The following is a 19,956-nucleotide window of genomic DNA, read 5'->3' as shown; positions in this document are numbered from 1 at the left end:
AACAAAAGTACAAACTGAAGGTTTTCTATCATTGCAGCAGTCATTATAAATACTATTTTATACTGACTAATTTCAGCAATCGTTGCAAAGTCTCAGAAGATGTTTTTAATAGATGCTTCCCTTCACTAAGCAGCCTTTCCTTCATATCACCTCTCTGAGAGTGACAAAGAGCTTCTTGTGAAGCAGGCCTTAAACATAAACATACCCACAGCTCAGCAATACAAGACAACAGACTAACAGGTACTGAGGAGAGAAAGTTATCTTACATCAGCTTCCTTATTCCTGCAGTTACTGTGCTGTTACCTGTTTCTCTTTCTGGGAGCTGCTGGCAGTATCATGTCTCATTTTTTGCCAGTACTCCAGAGCAGCACCACTCTTCTGGCAGCACGTTGCTAAGCCCGGGACAGGAACAGCATCATTAAGCATCCTGGTACAGAGGAAGGCTGTGCAGTGTCTGGTGGCTGTATCAGCTCAGCTGAGTTTAGTTGTTTGTGTACTGTCTGTTAAATTTAGAAGCAGCAGGGAAAGACTCTCAGTGCAATTTCCAAGCCTGTAAAACGTGATGCACAGTTGCGGCCACTGCAGTACTGTTTTTCTCCCAGCAGAGTTAACATGGCCTTCACGATGACAATGTCCTGTTTAGCTACAGCAATGTGAGCTGCTCAGCTGCCTTACACGTGAGTGGAGCTCTCAGATAAATACCAAGGATACAAACAGGATTCCGATAAGCAGGTTAGATAAGCAGTGTTCAGATCACAACAGATCATACAAAAGCACGCTGAAGCGAGACACAATTTTCATTTACACTGGAGTAAGTATTCAAAAACAAAGCACACAAAGACCTGCTGATTTACATAAGGAAGAAATAGAATTAAAAAAAAATATTGAGGAGCCAAACAAGTCCTTCATGGCCAACTTCTTCAGACTGTGAAATGAGCCTTCTGCTCATTTGGGGTAGGTGGGAAGTTTCTAGGCAAGGACTGTCCAACTTTTTTGCCACTTGTACCTGTAAGCTGCACAGTAAATCAGCTGTCAATACACTGCTTTCAAGAGGAAAAGGTGATGGATAACTTGAGGAAATTAAGGCATATACACTCTGTTGCTTTTCAAATAATAGTCACTCCATCAGTAATTCAATATCTGTAATTGGACATTTCTGGTTAGCCTGCCAGAGATGCTCCACATAAATAGGAACAATTCCATGATTGCCAGGACAGTACTTCAATGTTACCTGTACAGATCTGATTAAAAAAAGAAATCCCATTAAAAAAAAAAAAACAGACAAAATCTTTCAGGAATGAGACCGAGCAATTTGATCAGTGTGAAGTGAAGCATGTGGGAAGAAGGCAGCAAAAGGTGCTTGCTGGAGAGAAACTGCAGCTAAGGATCAGTGAACAGATGGCTCCTTCCAGCAATCCCTGCAGGGAAGCTGAGCAGTCAGTCTCTTCCCACTGCTGCCACGACACTTCTCTGTGCATCCCACCAAGAGAAATGCTGTACTTAAGGAAACCTCTAGCACAGAACATCACTAGGCACTTGGGACATAACTTGTTGCAGGGTCACATAAGGAGCCAAAAGAACTCCCGGGACTCCTGGGACTGATGATCCTGGATCCCACTCCCTGGCCATTGGCTTTAGTGCATGCAGAACCCAATGAGATAAAGAAAGATGTCAACTGCAATGCTTGGGAAGTATAGGCCTCAGAACAGTGAAGCAGATATTATGCTAACATCTTCTGATTATCCTGAAAGCTTCTCCAATCCTCTTGCTTCCTTTAAATTTATGTCTTATTTCTGTCAACCTTTCCAAGAGCAGTTCTTAACTAACAAAATAGTTATCACCTCACTTCTTTGGTCTTAGTTACTGGAATCTAATGGGCAACTGGGGGAACTCTTTATTCCTCTTCAGGCATGTTGATGCAATGAGCCAAGTGCAAACTGTTAATTTAAGTGTATTTCAAAACACTTCAAAAGCATGAAGATGCTGCCTTTTCTACTTTACAGGAACAAGGAGAGGTTAAGTACTGTGCAGGAGACTCAGCTTTGATTTTTAGCAGAGTTCAGAATAAAATCCAATGCATGGGATTCCAACTCTTCTGCTATAACTGTGGTGTCTCTTGGGCTTTTCTAAAGCAGGGATTTATATCTGCAGAATGTATTAACTAATGAATGGTAATTAAAACCTATCGTAAATCTAGTGTACACTTAACACCTGCTCCTTCCATTGAACTAGAGCGTGGAGAAAGCCTTCTTATAGATGAGTAAAAGGAAGTGTAATGTAGAAGAGCCATTGAAAGTCACATGCTTTTCAGATATTATTCACAGCAATTTCAAAATCATCAAGTGACTGTGAAGCCCACATCTCATTTTAAAAAGTGACTTGAAACTCTCCCACCGGGTGGCAGCTAGGCAGCATCTGCTGACCTTTAGTGGGACTCAGGTTCCTACCTGCCTTTGGATATTTGAAAAACAATAATAATCAGTGAGTCATTAAACAAGAGGTCCCATTCTAGGAGGTTACAGGATGTACATTCTGTTTTAGCGAGATTCTAGGATAATGTAGACTCCATTTTTCGGTCCAAGTGTGGCTTTTGATTTCAGCTGCAAAGGAATCTGAAAGACAGAAGAACAACTTAAGTATGACTGCATGTGCTCGTTTATGTATACATAACCGTCCCACATACCAACAGACATTTTTGCTCAGGAATCAATTCATACCAGGATTACAGTGGAAGCAGTAAAGTGCTTATTTTACAGTCAGCTGTGGTAGTATATTAAATAGAATTTATAGCCAGAGGCTGAGGCAGTCATTGCCCAGGTATACTGTAGATCTGAACAGAAAGAAATTAACTCTGTAAACTCTAGAGCTGCTGAGTAAGTGACAGGTGCAATATATACTGCAACAGGCATATACTAAAGTGCTGAGATCCTAAGAAGAAAGAGATACACCCATTCTCTCCATATAAATCAATGTCTTTTGACTGCAGTGGTGATACACTGCTCTCCATCAAGGCAAGGGTGTGTAACTTTTATTACAAAAATTGTAAGGGTTAAATCACATTTTGATTAAAACATGCAGTCAGGGTTTTTTTTTTCTACTTAATATGGAAGTGGTTCTATCAGTTTTCTGTAATGAAGAGAAATTCACAAAGGCAAGTAAGTCATCCTGTCTAGGAAAAACTGTCAACTCACTGAGGTTGACAAGTGTGGCCTTTAAGCTTCTGCACGTACAAACCTCAGTTTCTGGGCAGGTCTTAAATCGAAACATCTGCAAAATCCTCAGCAGAGTCATTTTGGTTTCCAGCAAACCCATCTTCCTACCAACACAGCCACGGGGCCCTGCTCCAAAGGGTAGATATGCAAAGGGATGACGCTCCTTCTTGGCCTCCTCTGTAAACCTAGAAGGTGAAGAGATGGCAACCAGTTCAATAAATGCTTTTTGTTCCTAGTTTCGTATTATTTTATTTGCATTTCAAAAGTTTTTATTTCTATTCCACCTAATGGACAGATGAAAGGGACTGTTGTCAGCTTATGCCTCTAAGTCAACTGTTAGCAGACTTGCAGACATCAGCCTTTGCCAGCTGGTGACAGAAGCAGACAGACAAATGTATGATTTGCAATCTGTTTTTAATGAATTGCTTTAGTCAGTGACCATGTTCAAAAGAATGACATGCTACACATGTAGACTTGTATGTGCATGAGGGAGAGATTACAGCTTAGAGGAAACAGCCCAGAATATAAACTAACTAGAATTAGCAACAGTGCTTCCTTGTGCACCGCAGAAGCAAGTCAACGGGAATTGGTTTTAACCTTCCTAATTTCTCTTGCAAGGTACAATGAAATCATCTAATGGGACTGGGCAGGCAATGGAAAATGGTTGCTATAACTCAGAGCAGCCCTTCTTTCTGCTCTTAGCCCAAAGAGAGCAGTCTCCCAGCTAGGAAACATTCACATTTCAGGCCCTTCTGTTTTCAGAGTGGAAGTATTTCAATTTATTTATCAGAGTAAATGTTAATGTGGCAGTCTGTACACAGGTATGCATCAACTACCTAGCTTAAAAATACTCAATCAGTTCATTACAAATAAGACTTTTTTTTTTCCTCAGAAGGAAACAAAACACCTATACGAACAGTGGTACAAACCAAAAGCTAAACAGTTTGTCTACAAAGTTGGCTGTGTATTAGACACAGAGGAGGAATTATCTCAGAAATCTATGTAGTTCCCTCAGGTCACAGAGTGTTCAGAACTGTCCTGGCAGTAGAGAACTACTTTTCCAGTTCTGCATGCAGTAACACAATAGAAAGCGCAGCAATAACAGAGTGGCACAGTCCTAGGCTGCAGCAAGTGAGAATTTGCTCAAATGCAATAGCAGGGGCACAGAAATAAAGGAAAGAATGTGCTTACCTTTAGAAGGCCTCAGGTAAGCAAGGATCTCCAGCAAGATACCCTCACCTCCACCACCAGTTCTTAAATGAGGTTTGGAAAGGGGTGGATGCACCTGAACTCCCCTGGGTTGGCCTTGCCTTCCCACCACGTGCTTGATCACTGCTTCAAGCCCTGACTGCATTTGCACTACAGTATGACAATAAAAATTCTGGTTTTCATCTACAGGGGAATCCTTGCTCACTTACATACAGTTTGCAAGAACTTCAGACTATTAAGGTCCAACAATCTTGCAGGATTTAGAGATGAAAAATAATACATGCTATTATGAGGTTTGGAAAAAAATAACACTGCATATTTCTGCTAACTCCATCCCCATATTTAGATACACTAAATAAGATTGAGATACTCTCTTAGAAAATACATAGATCCCCAAATTTGATATGGAAGGACCATACCTCATGTATTGAGCACTGCTGACTGTTGCATACTGAGTCAAGGGGTCTTCAGTCCTTGCTAACCGTTTTACCTCATTATGCACTTTCATATCACTGTTAAGTTGATGAACAGTGACAACATTTCTAGATAAACATTAAAAAAATAAACCAACAGAAAACCCACTCCAGACTTCCAGTTATTGCTAAGATTCCTGCCTAACAAGAGCTCTGAGCTATAATTCACACTTTGCTCTTCTTCATGACCCCAAGTGCTTGGTGCAGTGTATGTCAAGATTTGCTCCAAAAGAAATCCATTGGGCAAACCTACCTACAATACACGTGTTGACTGGCTTGTAAAGGTGCCTCTGGGCTGCCTTCATCACACCATTATTTGCAGAGCATACACTTCCTTTCTTAGTTGACTTTTCAACACGCAGTAGCTTAAAATATAGCTGCCCACAAAACAGCTTAAAATAAAGCTGCACACAGAATAAAACCGTGCTTCTGCACAGCACCACAAAGCTAAAGCTCTGTGGGCCCTGTAAGCTCAGCACAGCAGCTGCAGGGTACAAGAAGACAACTTGTCAGTAGTCCTTGTAGTTGAACATAATAAACGTTCCATGTGAAAATACATCTTGCTAAGCAGAGCTGAGAAGCCAGGATCCCAGCTTGTGGACAGAGAGAAAATTCCCAGTGGGAGATGGGATAGGTTCCCCACTCACAGCATTCCCAAACTGTTACAATATCTCCAGTCGAAAGACTGCTCCAAATTAGCCAGGAGCTACATAAGACTCCTGTGCAGCTCCGTGCCAGTGCAGAATTCTGCCTTACTGCAGAATTTCCATGCCCAGAAGTGATAGTATCTGAAGCAACTGATTTGGAAACACCTGAAAACCTGAAGCCTGTTTCAGCTGTTGACCAGACTTTGCATCATCTCCAGGAAGCACCACTATCACCAGTTGTCTAATTTGGTAGAAATAATACATTTTAGGATCTAAATTAAACTGTGATATGCTTAACAAAATACCGTTTCAGGTGAACTGTGGGCTGTAGCTGTGAAGAAGCAGTACCTGGTGTCCCCACTGGACAGGCTGAAGCCCTGTGCCCACTCTAAATGCATTTTAACATCATTAAAAGCAGGTCTTAGGTCTAAACTTGTTCTAATAAGGACTTCAGCCTAAGAATGTTAAGCATACACTTACATACCTTTCAGGAATGAATTTCTCTGGCTCTGGCCAGAATTCTGGGTTGTGGTGGAGATGTCCAACTGCAGTTTCAATAACAGCACCAGCAGGAATACGCTGTCCCAGCACCACACAGTCCTTAGCTGCTTCCCGAGTAAACCTGCAACAGCAATGTCATGTATCCCAGATGATTAATACAGGTAAAAACACAGCAGGAGGGAGCCATAAAAGCCATTTATTGACCCTGCAATTTAGCAGGCAACCCTTTCCCAGTATATAAATAAAGCAGTCTTTGCTGATGCTAGTTTCTTCTCATGTTACAATCGTCTCCACCTACCTAGAAGTACACAGCCCCAGCCCAGCTGGCTAACTTTTGCCCTTTTCACAGTTCTGGTTGCTTATGATCTTTAGAAGTGCTCAGGTGTTGAACTGCAATGGTGTTGCTAAAGTCAGCTTCAGACTCATTTTTCATGAAAGCTACAGATGGAGTGTGTCAGTCTTTTCTAATAACAGGTAGAAAGAGTATCTGCCTTCAGGAAAGGTTACATCAAAAGAGGGTTTTTTAAATTTATTCAGTTGCCCCCACTTTAGGGCAACATGAGAATACTAGCAAGAGTTGGTTTTAATGGTAGAACTAAGTGGTCTACTGCTGTTACAGAAATGCAATCAATTCACAAGCCTTTGAGAAACTGCAGCTCACAGGCACTCATCAAGGACAGGCCAGACGCTGGCAGCACAGCTCTCCAGCTTCCTCCCAAGCCATAGTGGTCTGCAAGGAGTGGAACTGTCCTGAGGAACCTCACTGTGACAACGTGGCTGAAACAAGCAGCCTGTCCACGTTGAGCTTGGGTCTGCGAACCTTGCAGGAATGCTGGGTGGGTGTGCAAGTGTGCAAGGGCAGATCCCAATCTGCATCTTTTGGAGCTTGGAGGGTCGCTGCAGATTCCAGCCCAACACCAGTTGGGAGCACCGGGGCTCCCACTGCTGCTCCCCACACTGAGCCAATGCAGTTGAATGAAGATTTCAGTTTCAGAGCTGTCAGTCAAGTGCTATTACAGAGACACATTCTTTCCTCACTGTCACTCAGTTTTTCTCCTCATAGACAAATAAATAGCAGAGATTCCAAACCTGGAACAAAACACTGACACATTAAGAAACACACTGACAAGCCATCCCTCTCATCCTCACAAGAATTTGGTGACAGTGGAAAAGTGAGTTTTGTGGAAGAAAGTTCTCCGGCTAGTAAATTATTTTTTTTTAAAAGGACCTCATCTTACAGAATACTTGGCTGCTACTGGATATTCTCCTGAATACTGTATTATTCTTGTCATAGGCAACTAACATCTTTCCAAGGCACAGGGCTGTCCTATCCACTGCTCATCCATCAGAGTAAAAGCCAGATCAATAAACACCAGTGACACCAGCGGAAACTTCAGAGCAACTCTGCTCCATTCTCATTTCGTTTCCTATTGGACAAACACTGATTGTTTCCCTGTGGTTCAGCTGAAACTCTAAGATCCCTGATGCTTTAACTGTTGAAACAGTTTCCACTTGAATACCATGTATAACACAGTAAAGCTCAGTTATCTCATCCATGAGCAAGTATCCTTGACATTTACTCTCTGAGCAATCCTGCAGATGCCCATGGAAAAACCTTGCACTGTAATCTTTGGGAATGTATAAAAGAAATGTGATTCTAAGCTTATTTAATTTTAAGGTGATTGCAACTGTGGGGCAAGTTTTCCAAAGGCTGTCATAGTAAGCTCAGCTTTGGCTCTTTTCCAGTCATCTGAAATTTCTTCCCAGCTTAACAATAAGCAGCACAATGGGCTGGCTGCTTTGAAATGTTCCACTCTTAACATTTATGCCTGCGATAACTTGGAAATTCAACAATCAAATGGTTTTGTAATTTATTTTGTGATTTATTTCCCCCTTCATTTTCAGTTCACTGAGGAAAATTATTTGCAGGTAGATTGGGAAGAAACTTCAAAAATTTAATGGATGTAGCCATTTGCTTAGTGATGTTATTATAGCACAATGCTTGTGTAAAACAGGAGGGTACAAGTTAAACACATGTAAAACAGAGTTTTCTGAACGTGCAAACCTTCCAAAAACTTAGTGACTAGAAGGTCATTCATCCAGGGTCATTCTTTGCTCCCTGCCCATGAAGCGTACCAAAGCAGCACCATCTGGCTTTCTCAGGCCAGTTCTGCTGCAGAACAGCTCCATCCTCTAATCTTATGGGATGTGAAGAATGGCAAGAGAGCAGTCTTGGCCAATTCGTCGCAAAAAAAAAAAAAAAAAAAAAGCTGCTTTAGAAATACGAGAATGAGCCAGTTTTCCTTCAATAGGCCACATTATATCTTCCAAATGCACAAGCAGTATTGATGTTGGCACAGAGACCAAGAGCACATCGGTCTTCCAAGAGTAGATTTCCATTTTATATAGCTGGGAATCTACCCTGCAGAATCAGAAGTGGGGAAAAAAAAAGGTACCTGAATGCAGGTGGAAACATGCGCAATGTCTCTGCAATCACCATGTCCAGATAGGGCAGCTCCTGTACATTTTGATAATCGGTGACCATCTGAAAAAGCAGGAAGAAATGAACAACCACATTTTCTCACTGTGGCATGCCAAACTCGTCCCAGATTAGCTTTTAAATCATCTATTTTTCATTGGGCGTTTTTCCTGTAGAAGAACTCGAAGTCTCATCTAAAAGAGTAAACGATAAAATTATACAAAAACGTGGGCAGTAATTAAATGTGTGTATAACATTTCTTTCATCATTAAAACACTTTGGTGTGCAGCCCAGCTGAAGATATAATAATAATAAATCAACTTGCTAGAAAGTATTTAAAATAGGGTATTGCAGAAAGCAATAATAGCTCCAGCAGTCATATTGTTTTATTCATGCACTGAGATCTGCACTAGACGTTCATTCCCTTCCAAGACCAGGAGTATGGCAATGCACTTTCTTCCTAAGAAACAACACATCAGTTTTTTCTTGTTGATATTGGAGCCAATCCTTTGCCCTTTCCCAAAGTGCCAGTGGACACCGAGCAGGTGTGAAATCTGTTCCTTTTCATGCCCGTGCCTTGTGTAACACTGCTAAATTTTGCATGGTGGGAAATGCCAGAGCCCACATTTTCATTGGCCAACAGAACTTCCCAACCCATGAAAACACAGTCAGCACTGAGACCTAAACTACATTGTAGTGCTGAAGGCTTTACCCTTTGACAGGCAGCAAGAGACAGCAAACAGGATGATCACCAGTTGCAGAGACACAACCCAGCACACAGACGCATAGATAATTTCTCCCTGTTACCTACCTCAGAAAAAAAGGATGTTTTCCCCGTCATTATTCAGTGTTCTCAGCAGAGGGCAGCCAAAGTACATCTAATAACCTCATCAGGAGAGCAGAGTTTTGTTTTAAATTAGAGCATCTCCTAAAGACTGACACGGAGTAAATTGGAGAAAAGCACAGACATCAGACTAGACTAAACCTTTTATGAAGATTTGGGGCCCCTGTCGTTCACAAAGGGGACTGGATTCCATCCTTCCTTTATTTACTACAGCACTTTTCATGTATAATGCATATTTTATTGAATTTTCATGCAAAAACATATGGTACATACTGCAAATACTAAGCAGAGAGCAACTCCAGATGGTATGCAGAAAAGGCGTACAATAGAGCAAGGATACCTTGCTGGATTAGGGTATCCTACTTATTCAGAACTAAGCCACCATGCACCATTTCACATTAACTGATCTTTTCTAGGAAAGAAATAGATACAATCTATTATCCCCATTTTTTTCGGCTCAGGGGAGCAAAAGCAAAAACAGAGAAAAAAAATTTGCACATGCTGAGCAGAACCAGAGTGTCTGCTCTTCTCACAGGGAAAAGAAGATGCCACTCATCTTGTCAATACATTGAAGTATTTTGTCAGTATATGCCAAATATTATCAATACAGGAAGTACAGACTGCCCTGACAGTTTTTCAATGCTGTTTTTCACGTTGCAGCAGTGCCTATTAACTCAAACCTTCGACTTAAGTCAATGGTTATCACACAGAGAGACTCAAACACACAAATAGTAGCCATGTCATGAGAACCATGGCTGCAGGCTGGGCTAGGAGCTGCACTCCAGTAAGAGCAAAGGCAGGAAGGTGATTTTATCATTCTTGTTTTGCAGAAGGGGACATGAAGTTCAGGGGCTGCCAGCAATGCCCATGCTCACACAGGAGATGAGTAGCAGAGGCTGGAGATGAAGCACGATCAGACTCAGTGTTCAGGCCTTCGTGGCCGCACTGTCGTTCCCCATGGCAGCACAGACACCATGGGCTTTAATGCAAAAGCATGCTGAGGTGTGCATTCATTCTCTTCTCCCCTCTGCTTTTTCTGCTCTCCTGTATCTCTCCAAATCCTGATACCCCATTTCAGCCCCATCCCTGCTCTCTCTGCCTATCTCATGGCTGAGAAATAAGTCCAGGTAGACTGAGTGAGCGGTGAATCCAAGACCACACCACGATGTGTTCGATTCCCTGAGCCATGCGCTATCCACTGGGCCTTCTTGCCTCTCTCATAATCCCTCTACTTACTTCTGGAGTCAATAATTAAGATAATTATATGGTAACCTGATATAATAAGTAGCCACTAAATCAAACCATACATCAACAAATAATGTAACACTGAATTACGTGAGCTTTGATTTGCTTTTTGAAATAGTTCTATACCTTCAGGGGATTAGCAGTTTAGAGAACAAAATAAAGGTGCAAAACCAACTGATTTTCCTTGGAAGAAAATTTCCTTTGCTTACATATAGAAAAAGGGGTCAGTCAAATGGCAGTGCAATGAACTCAGCTATCATGAGCATGGCAGACACATCAGTCATTTCCTACATCTGATGCAGCTTAATTATTGGCACTTCCATGCTTTTAACATCAAAGTAACTGAACCTAATTTAGTCGTTGTTTGTAAGGTCTGACCCAGGGCTGCGTAAAGTACACACCAGCCAAGTATCCCTATTTGGGAAGAACATTTTGCCACTTCTTTTTTTCTTCCTGTCAAAGAAAATATTTTCCATTTGTTTTTCCACTCCCTCTCTTCAAATTATTCCTTCAGCCAAGCACATTTCAAAGGAACTTAAATTTGCTTTTCTCCCCAAATGTCCCTATTTATATCTTTAAAATGCTGGCAGATTTGCTGGGGAAAAAGAGGGTTGCTGTGCAAAGTTGCCACTTTAACCCCTTCCAAAAATACTGCAGTGTTGGCTTTTACTCGGAATGGGGTATATTTTCATTAACAAAGAAATTTCATTCTGTAACAAGTAGAGATGTGGGGGGAGATAGGGGGAACCACACTGCAGGTAATGAAATATTCTGTATTTTAATTTTGCAGCCACTGCTTTGCACAGCAGTTTGTCTTATGCTTTGCAAAGCCCTGTAGTATCTCTCCCTGCTGACTTGGAAGTGGAACAGCCACGTAAATCTTGTGGCATTTCTCTCTGTGTCCCCCCCTTTTTGACTTCCAGAGGGGCAGTGGTACACCTTCACCCAACCCCGGCAATTTACTCACTTCTGAGGTCCAGCAAATGTCTGCTTTGGCTACAGATTCTCTTTTATGTCTGGCAACATAACCCAGGCTTCTAGAAAAAGGTGGGAAATTAATTCCTAACCCCACAGAGGACCCTGCAGCAAAATACCAGCCGTGATTATAAAATCCCTACGTGCTACAGGGATGATGCATGTTTTAATCCCCATAGAAGTTCCAAGAGAGATAACTGCCTTCAGATCCACCTCTGCTTTTCAGTTTTGGCTTTAGCATTTTCAAGGCAGGCAAACCTATTTTCTGCCACCACCCTCAGTTAACTTTTAGTTCTTCAACGAGCACCAAGGGAATCAAAGTGCTGACATGAGAGGTCTGGCCAATCTTTCTGCTGCAGTTTAAGATGTTACTGTTCCCAGTTGCTCGCTCCTCTTTGCTGGCTGTGGCTACAGGCACCACAGCCAAATCAGCAGAAGGGAACATATGCCTGCACCTTGGCTGCTTCCATACAACGTCCAGCATGAACCTATCTTAAGCAACACTTTAAGACAAGATATCAAATTTTTCCCAAAGTAGCTGTCAAGAAAGGTACAGATCCCCCCTATCCTCTGTTTTGGGAATGGAAATCCAAGCACTCATCAGTGAATACAAGATTTCCACTTACCCTATTGGTCATGGTCTGGTGATACTCAGCAGCCAGAAATGAAAAAAATATAAGAGAAAATTGTATATAGCTGACAGAGTGTGACATGCACTTGAAATGGATTTGGAAGCAGCAAAGGCTGTGGAGACCACATTCTTCACAACTGATGCTGCTGAGTCACGAGCTGGGGCCTTACCAGCTGTGGTTTCAGAGAAGTTGCAATCCAAATCAAACATCTCATGGACAGGTGTGACTGTGACAGCATCCACGTCAGAGGGATGATGCGTACATCTGCTTAAGTGCAGCTGCAGATCCATGAGTTATCTGTGCACATAGAGCTGCACAGCCCACATCAGCCCTCCCCCAAATATAGACCTAAGAAAGCAACAGGAGAGAAGGTGAGTCAACAACAAACCAGCATAATCCTGGTGAATCTCACTCCCGAATTCCAAAAGAACCGTTGAGCCTATAGCCAATCAGTATTTACAAACAGGTCAACGATGTTTCTTGATTGAATGGATCAAAAGCTGCTGATAGATCAAAGAACCTGTGAGGGTTTTGATCTTTCTTTGGTCACTGTAAGGAGCTGCTAATCCACCAAGAGAGTGACAGCCTGTTTGCCACACTTAACCTGGGAGAGGGGGAGAAACGCAAGAATGCTGTGTCAAGATAGAGTTGCTCTGTGACAGCCTTTCTAGCAACTGCATCAAGACAGGAAAGGTTAGAGACAGGGCAGCACCCAAGTTACAGATCAATGAAAAAAGGGTCGGGGTGGTTCAACAAATGCCTATCTGCAACTTGCTTAAAGAAAGCTTGCCTAAGTTGTATCACATTCACAACCTCCCTACAACGGCACTGAAATTGCGACAAATTTGCCCGAGTAAGATTTCTTGGCTTCAGCCTCAGAACTTGGATCAAATACTAAAAAAAAAAAAAAAAAAAAAAAAAAAAAAAACAACCAACCACTTAAGGCAGTCATCATAAGATACCTATTGCAAAATCTCTTTCTGCTATCTGCTGAATGAGATGTCATCCTGAAGCATGGCACCAAGCAGAACTAGCCCTTGGTGCTGGGGTCAAGGGACCTGCAACCCTGTAGCCTCTTAGCCCCAGAAGGCAGGCAGGACAGAGGCAGTGCATCTGTTTCTTGAAGATGCACTGCTTTAAGATATAGAATAGTGTACCTAAAATTACTAAGTGTCCACTGGCCAATGCCAAAGACCTACAGATTAAGGCTGCTTTTTTTTTTTTCTGGCAAAATATTCAGTTCTTCATTACAGACTGAGAACAAGGTGCAGGAAGGAAAAATAGGACAAGTCTCATTTCCAGATTGAGATGTAACAAGAGGCTTCCTAAGCTGCCTAGCACTTCTCCTCTCAAATTTTACAGCACATCTTGGTAGCACTAAAGTCTCACCAGCAGCATTATGCCTTCTCATCATTCTCTCTGAAATGAACATTAAAGTACATCCTCAGTCACAGCCTTCATACCTGCATTTCCAGAAGCCCTGGAGATGTTCAAAGCTAGACAAGGCCCTGAGTGGCATGATCTACTGCTTGATCTAGCAGTTGGCAACCCTTCCTATGGCAAAGGGGTTGGAATTAGATGATCCTTGAGGTCCTTTCCAACATAAGCCACTCTAAGATTCTATGAAATGAGTAAAAGCCATCAAAATCATGTACTCTCAAGTTTTCCCTGTACTTCTTTGTGCTACGTGGGTTCACCATCACCTCTCATCTGCTCAGCTGATCGTTCAGTAGAAATGCAGCATGATCTCATCCCCACCTTTGCTGAACGTGGGGCACTGACTACTTATCGGGTCTGGAGCTTTACTTGGCTCATCAAAGCACTTCACAAACTGCACCAGCACTCAAACTTCAGCACTCAGTGCATCAGGCATTTCAACATTTCCCAGCTCTTCTTAAAGACCACGACTGCCAAACAAATAAAGTGTTACAGCCTTTTGTTCAAAGAACCTGCCTCACGCCTCCTTTTTCTCCACCCTTCACATTACCCCATTGAGGCTTCCACTGCTCCCTCTTGCCTGGTCCACTGCCATACAGATCACAGGAGCACAGGGAAAGGCAGGTGCTGAATCACAGGCCAAGTTCAGAGGTGGTGGGAAAGGTTGGCATAGTTCTTATACACCAGTAACCACATTACACGCAGGCCTTCCAGCCAAATTCCCTCCATTACTTTAGTGCAAATCCACACATCTCCCTGGGGTTGTATCACTGTAAAGCAAAGGAAAATGTGGTTCTAAGTATGCACCCAATAGTGCTGGGGAAAGAGCCAGAAAGTATAAGGTTACACCAATGTCAACTGCCTTTAATGCTACTTTGCTTTTCAAATCAAAGGCTTGAGCACTTGACAGAAGGCAGACCTGCGCTACCTCCGCTAGCTATTTTGGTGCTAAAATAAGGCCTTCATAGCATCACTGTTTGCAACGTAACTTCTGTGAGATAAAAATATTTCCTGAAACTGAACAGTGCCCCAAAACCAAACAGATAAACACAAGTCAGTAACCAAAACAGTCAGAAATTCCCTGCCTCCTACATTACTACTGACACATGGTGATCAGCAAGAACAGAATGAGTGCCATCAGGTAGAGGATCTGACACAAAAGCAACAAAAGAAGAAAACTGTTAGAAAAATCATTTGTGAGTCAAGGTACAAAATAAAAGAGAGGAGAAAACAAATGTACATCAGTGTTGGTTTTGTGAATTTGTCAGTCCCACCCGGTCGCAGACCCCAGTGCCAAGAGAAGTGTCCTTTAGTACAAAAAGAGTAAATACCGGGAAGTGAGAATGGGCATCTGGAGCTCTGCAGTGCCACAAAGGAATGGGCAGGACCCTGTGTGCTGACAGTGCTCAGTCAGGAAATGTTTAATATGCAAATACCCTTGCTAGACCTATTTCTATTTTATTTTATTTTATTTTATTTTATTTTATTTTATTTTATTTTATTTTATTTTATTTTATTTTATTTTATTAGGTTTGGTGGAGAAGAGAAACTCCTCTCCAGGAGTGCTTCCCTACTTATATGCAGAGAGCACCCAACTCCAGCTATGTGTGGCTGTGGTACATCCGTGGCTGCTCACTGGAGAGGGCTAAACTCATCAGAGGCAGAGATTGCCCATTTCTCGCCTCCTTCTCCTTAAAGAGCACTCAGCCCCCGGAAGCCCCCCTGGTTCTCTCTCTCTCTGCTCACCTCAGCCCACTGAGACTCCAAAGACCCTTTCAACACTTGTCTGACACAATCAAAATTTCTACTTGGGTGGCAGAAATTCTGAATGGTGAAGTATCCCAGTGGGAGGGAGGCAAGGAGGAAATTAAGCAGGAGAAAGGACTGCCAGAGGCCCAACAGGCTGAGAAAGAGAATTATAAAACTGGGGTAGGTCTGTCCGAAGGGCATGTCACCAGTCCAAAGCACATTAAGCACTGAAAAGTTCGTGCAAGACTTAATCCTGCCTGCTATAGAAGTGTCCCTTGGTGGTTGCTGCAGATCTACAGGAATAAAGAGGAGGGAATTTTTTCCCTCTCAGCAGACATTAATGGTATCACATAAGAGTCAGATGATTTAATTTAATCATTCCTGCTCCAACTGCTATTTTCTATATGGGGGTGACAGTGCTTTAAATTAGGGCCTCGCATATAAAAGGCTCGTGTGTTTAGTTTAATCAAATATTCATTTCCGCACGTTATATTTATATTAAAAGAATCACCATGAATTTTTATGCTGCAAATAGACACTACCACATTAGCTAAGTAGTGAGGTCCTCACTGGTCATTCGTCTCTACAGCTTAGTATGCTTGGCAGCCTTATGGACTGAGAGATGACTCAGGCCTGAGTATGTAGTTTTGGGAAAGATGCCCTAGAGAGCACAGCTTGACCTACAAGGAGAGCAGAGCTTTACGCAAAATGAATGACTCCAGTAATTTACCCTTCTGTGGATACTTAAATATGGGCCTGAGCCAGTGGTTGCTTAAGTCATTGGCTTTAGTGGCTGCTGGATGAGACCTTCTCTGAATTAGAAAACAGGCAAACATTCACAACAAAGAAACTGCAAGATTCTCCCATCACTCAGCATAATTATTATTTGCTCTGACAAGGGTAGGTCAGTTTTAATACCATGCAACATTTATGTAGTGCCTGATGCCTTGAAAACAGTTTATGTACATTAAGTGCAGCACAACAATAATAAAACTTTGCCTTTCCATAGTTGCTTTTCCCTTGTGGCTTGCGAAGCATTTAGCAAGCATTAATTAGTTGGTCATCTTCCAAACACACGTGTGAGGTGCTCCTTCATGCACACAAGGGGCCAGCAGAAGTGCTGAAGAGTGAAGCCAACAATTCCCAACTATTAGAATCGAGCACCCACCACAGCCAGCCTGCATAAGTAGCCTGATTTTTTTTTTCAACCTCAACGTGACTACTGTGAGTAAGAAGGCAAATGCTGCTCTGAATGCCTAGGCTTAAAATGACCAAAAAAGAAAAAAAAAAACAACCTTGCAGAGCATTTAAATACATCTTTAACAAAAAGATGTATTTTTTTTTGATTTGTTTGTTTTTAGCTACCCAGATTTTAATTCAGGGCTCAGCTTGTCTGTAAGAAACTGGTGGTACTAAAAGTGCAGAAAGTAAAGAAGCTTTTCAGGTGTCAAAGATACAATTCCTTACTGTAGACTGCACTTCCTACTTAATTCAGGTAACAGCTTAACCCTTCTTGCCTTTTTCTCCGCACAGTGAAGCATCACAGCCAAAGGGAGAAATTATTTTCTAATATGTGGTTTAAAGCTGATGTTCCATATGGGGCATTTGAGCCAAGGAGCACAGTTACACCCAGTTCATAAGACAAATTTTTGCCTCCAGTTCTCTTTTCTCTCTATCCAGACAGTGCTAGCACAGACTGACCCTCTTTCCTAAGTAGGACCTGTGCCCTGTTACTCTATCCTGCTGCCTCATTTCTTGACTGACAATGTGACTTCTCTCATGCCCAGCTCTAACATCAAATTTTAGAGGACATACTTTCTACAGAACACAAGGGTAAACTCTGCACCTGTTGAAAATTCTCAAATTTTAGCTGAAAAAATTGAGAGAGAAAGGGTAAAAACTTATTTTCTGACCAATGCTATTTGATGCCTTTTCCTCTTCTGTACCTTCTGGAAAATGCTGACTGCCATGGGTATAAAAAAAGCAATTTACAATTGGTATGGAAAAAAAACCACCAAATGTATAGCACTTAAAACAGCTTTTGTGACTTTTCTCTCCAGTGCATGAAGAAGATCTTAAAAAATACCACAAACAAAATGCCAGTCCAAAACTCATGACCCCAAGCTCAGCAGGAAGCTGGCTGCAAGCACGGGCACACAGCTTCCAAGGCACTATCCTATGGTAAGCCCCTCTAGATATTCAGATAAAGCTGTCTGCAATGAATCCTGGCTGACACCTAGTCAAGGATTTCTCTTCCTTCTCCCTTTGCTCTTTCTATTCTCCATCTGGGAACACAGAAATTTCCCTAAGCCTGTTCATGCTTAGATTTAGCAAAGCCATCATGGTGTCATGTTCTGGCATCAGTTTGTGTCTTTGCTTTCCTCTGCCCTTTGTAGAGCAGCATGGCATGGCTGTCCATCTGTTTATGATTTACTTTACACAATGACTTGGTCCTGATTACACTGATAAGCACAGTAGGTTATCTGAGGGCCAACTGGATCTCTGTAATGACACTCAATCTGTACCCAGATCGTGGGAAGGTTTCCAATCAAAGAAAGGACAGTGACAAATTCCACTGAGGCCTCCCCCAGGACATCTTCCTTGTCCTTAATCTCAGCAAGTGAAAACAAATGTCTGCTTTTTTATTCAGAATTATTCTGTAATTTCCAGCACCTAACTGGTCCATAAGAAATGAAATAGAAGGCAAGCAGAGAAAAAGAGAAAGCAAAATCTGGGTCTTGCTGACATTTAAAGATGAACACTGGAGAAGACTATAAAAGAACAGCATTCTGTTCAGGAGGCCGCATCTCTAGTGGGCTCTTTTAGCACAGTCCCAAAGCACACAGTCAGTGGAATCTGCACCAAGAAAGAACAGAGCCCAGAAAGCGCAGCTTTGTCACGGAGCACTCCATGCTACTACTGGCAGGGAGCCTTCTGAGTGTACAGAGTAACCACCTAGCACGTCAGTGAATGGAAAGAGAAACAGTTCAAAAAGGAGGATGAAATCACAGGGTTAGTAGTGAGGAAATACAGAATTCAATTTGTAATCCAAACAAGGTCATTTCTAGCACATTTTAGGATGATATAAGGCTTTATGGGTAAGGCAAAGAGAAAGTATTGCTCATGATTTCTTTTGCTTTATGAGTAAGCTGCTTTGGCCTTTATTTATTCATTATCTCACAGTCTCACAATGATCCTGGTGTGAAGACCAATTGCTATTATTCCTCTCTGGCTTCTCAGGGATATTTTTGCTTCTTGAACCTGATCTTTCCTCTGTCATTCCCTGGCCATCTCACTCATTTACCTCTCCATAGTTCCAAGGTGTCTCTTACTTTTGCAATACTTCACGCCTCACCTCTGTGCTGTCATTTCACTTATGGCCATTCTACTTTGAGACTTGCTTTATTTGCTTTGCGACTTACTTTGTTTTACCTTCCTCTTTTTCAAAGCTCTGCCTTGCACGACGTCACAAAAGCTCTGGGGTGCAATAAGGAGATCTGGGAGACCCCAGCCAATGCAGGGATATCCATCTGGAAGTCAGCCAGCCCCAAAGTGAAGGGCATTTAATCCAGAGGCTACTGAGACACAAAGGTGACCTCCATAAAACGATGTTTGCTGAATCATTCAGTACAAAAGAGCACTTTTAAGCCAGAAAAGCCCAAAAGCCTGTAAGAGTCTGCAGGGGGTTCACTTACAATTTTGCCCATATATAATACTGTATCCTTTGCCCTTTTTTAGCACAACTTGTGGCACAAAGATCTGTGGGTGCCTATAGATGGACTAATTTGGAGAGAGGGATTTTCTAGGAGTACAAAGATGGAGCACAGCTGTAGGCTTTTCCTGTAAAGGCCTGGTCACACGTGAGAGCAGCTAGGCACACTCAGTACTCTATCAGCTCTGACTGCTCAAACATGAGCTAGGTCTCAGTCTGCTTAGAAACTAGCTGGAAAACATGAGATTTATGGCAAATAATAAAATTTTGAAATTCACTTGCCTTTAGGCTTCTGAACTGAGTTTCTTATTTCTGGTCTTACCTTTTCAACTATCGTGGTTAGAAGTAGGTTTTTTCCCCTTTCATTTTTGTTTTTTGTTGTTGTTGTTTCAATAAAAAAAGATAGATTCTAATTATACATCTGACTTCAGTGGTGAGTGGTTCAAGAGAATACAAAACAAATACCCAGAGACTTGCCATGCAATGGCAAGATGCTGATAATGCTCCATTTGCAGAGCTCCATGGGCCAACCCTGCCTGGCTGTCTTCTGCAAGCACTCGGCTCAAGTCACACAGACTTTCAAAAAAAAAAAAGAAAAAAAAGAGTCTACAAGAGCAGGAATTTCATGTGAATAAGCATCACACAGGCACAAGCTGATCCCTGCTGTACGCTGACCCTTATAACAAGCATGTTTTTATGGTATGTGTTTTAGGGGGGATTACTGTGAGAGGGACCTTGTGAATTAAGCACCCAATCTCCTCTGAAAATGTCAAAATTGGCACTTTGGCAAAGCCTGGCTCAAAGCAAGGTTGAAATATGCAGATAAAGTAATTGGGGGGGA

The 19,956-nt window shown here is 42.1% G+C and overlaps 1 protein-coding gene across 1 annotated transcript in view; it reads right to left on the bottom strand.

Moving 5' to 3' along the window:
• Positions 1-2,537: 2,537 nt before the first annotated feature.
• Positions 2,538-19,956, bottom strand: part of TBXAS1 (thromboxane A synthase 1) — a gene marked incomplete at both ends in the record, with an annotated part of 227,428 nt that continues 210,009 nt past the window's right edge. Inside the window, 4 exons of the mRNA XM_079549659.1 lie at positions 2,538-2,612; positions 3,235-3,397; positions 6,026-6,163; positions 8,499-8,587. Of these exons, the coding sequence (XP_079405785.1) occupies positions 2,538-2,612; positions 3,235-3,397; positions 6,026-6,163; positions 8,499-8,587 (465 nt within the window). The remainder of the gene's footprint in view (positions 2,613-3,234; positions 3,398-6,025; positions 6,164-8,498; positions 8,588-19,956) is intronic.

This window comes from Tetrao urogallus (genome assembly GCF_951394365.1).
Source record: "Tetrao urogallus genome assembly, chromosome: 1".
Lineage (NCBI taxonomy): Eukaryota > Metazoa > Chordata > Aves > Galliformes > Phasianidae > Tetrao > Tetrao urogallus.
Note: the sequence above shows the minus strand (reverse complement) of the source record. Positions and strands in the feature narration are given on the sequence as shown.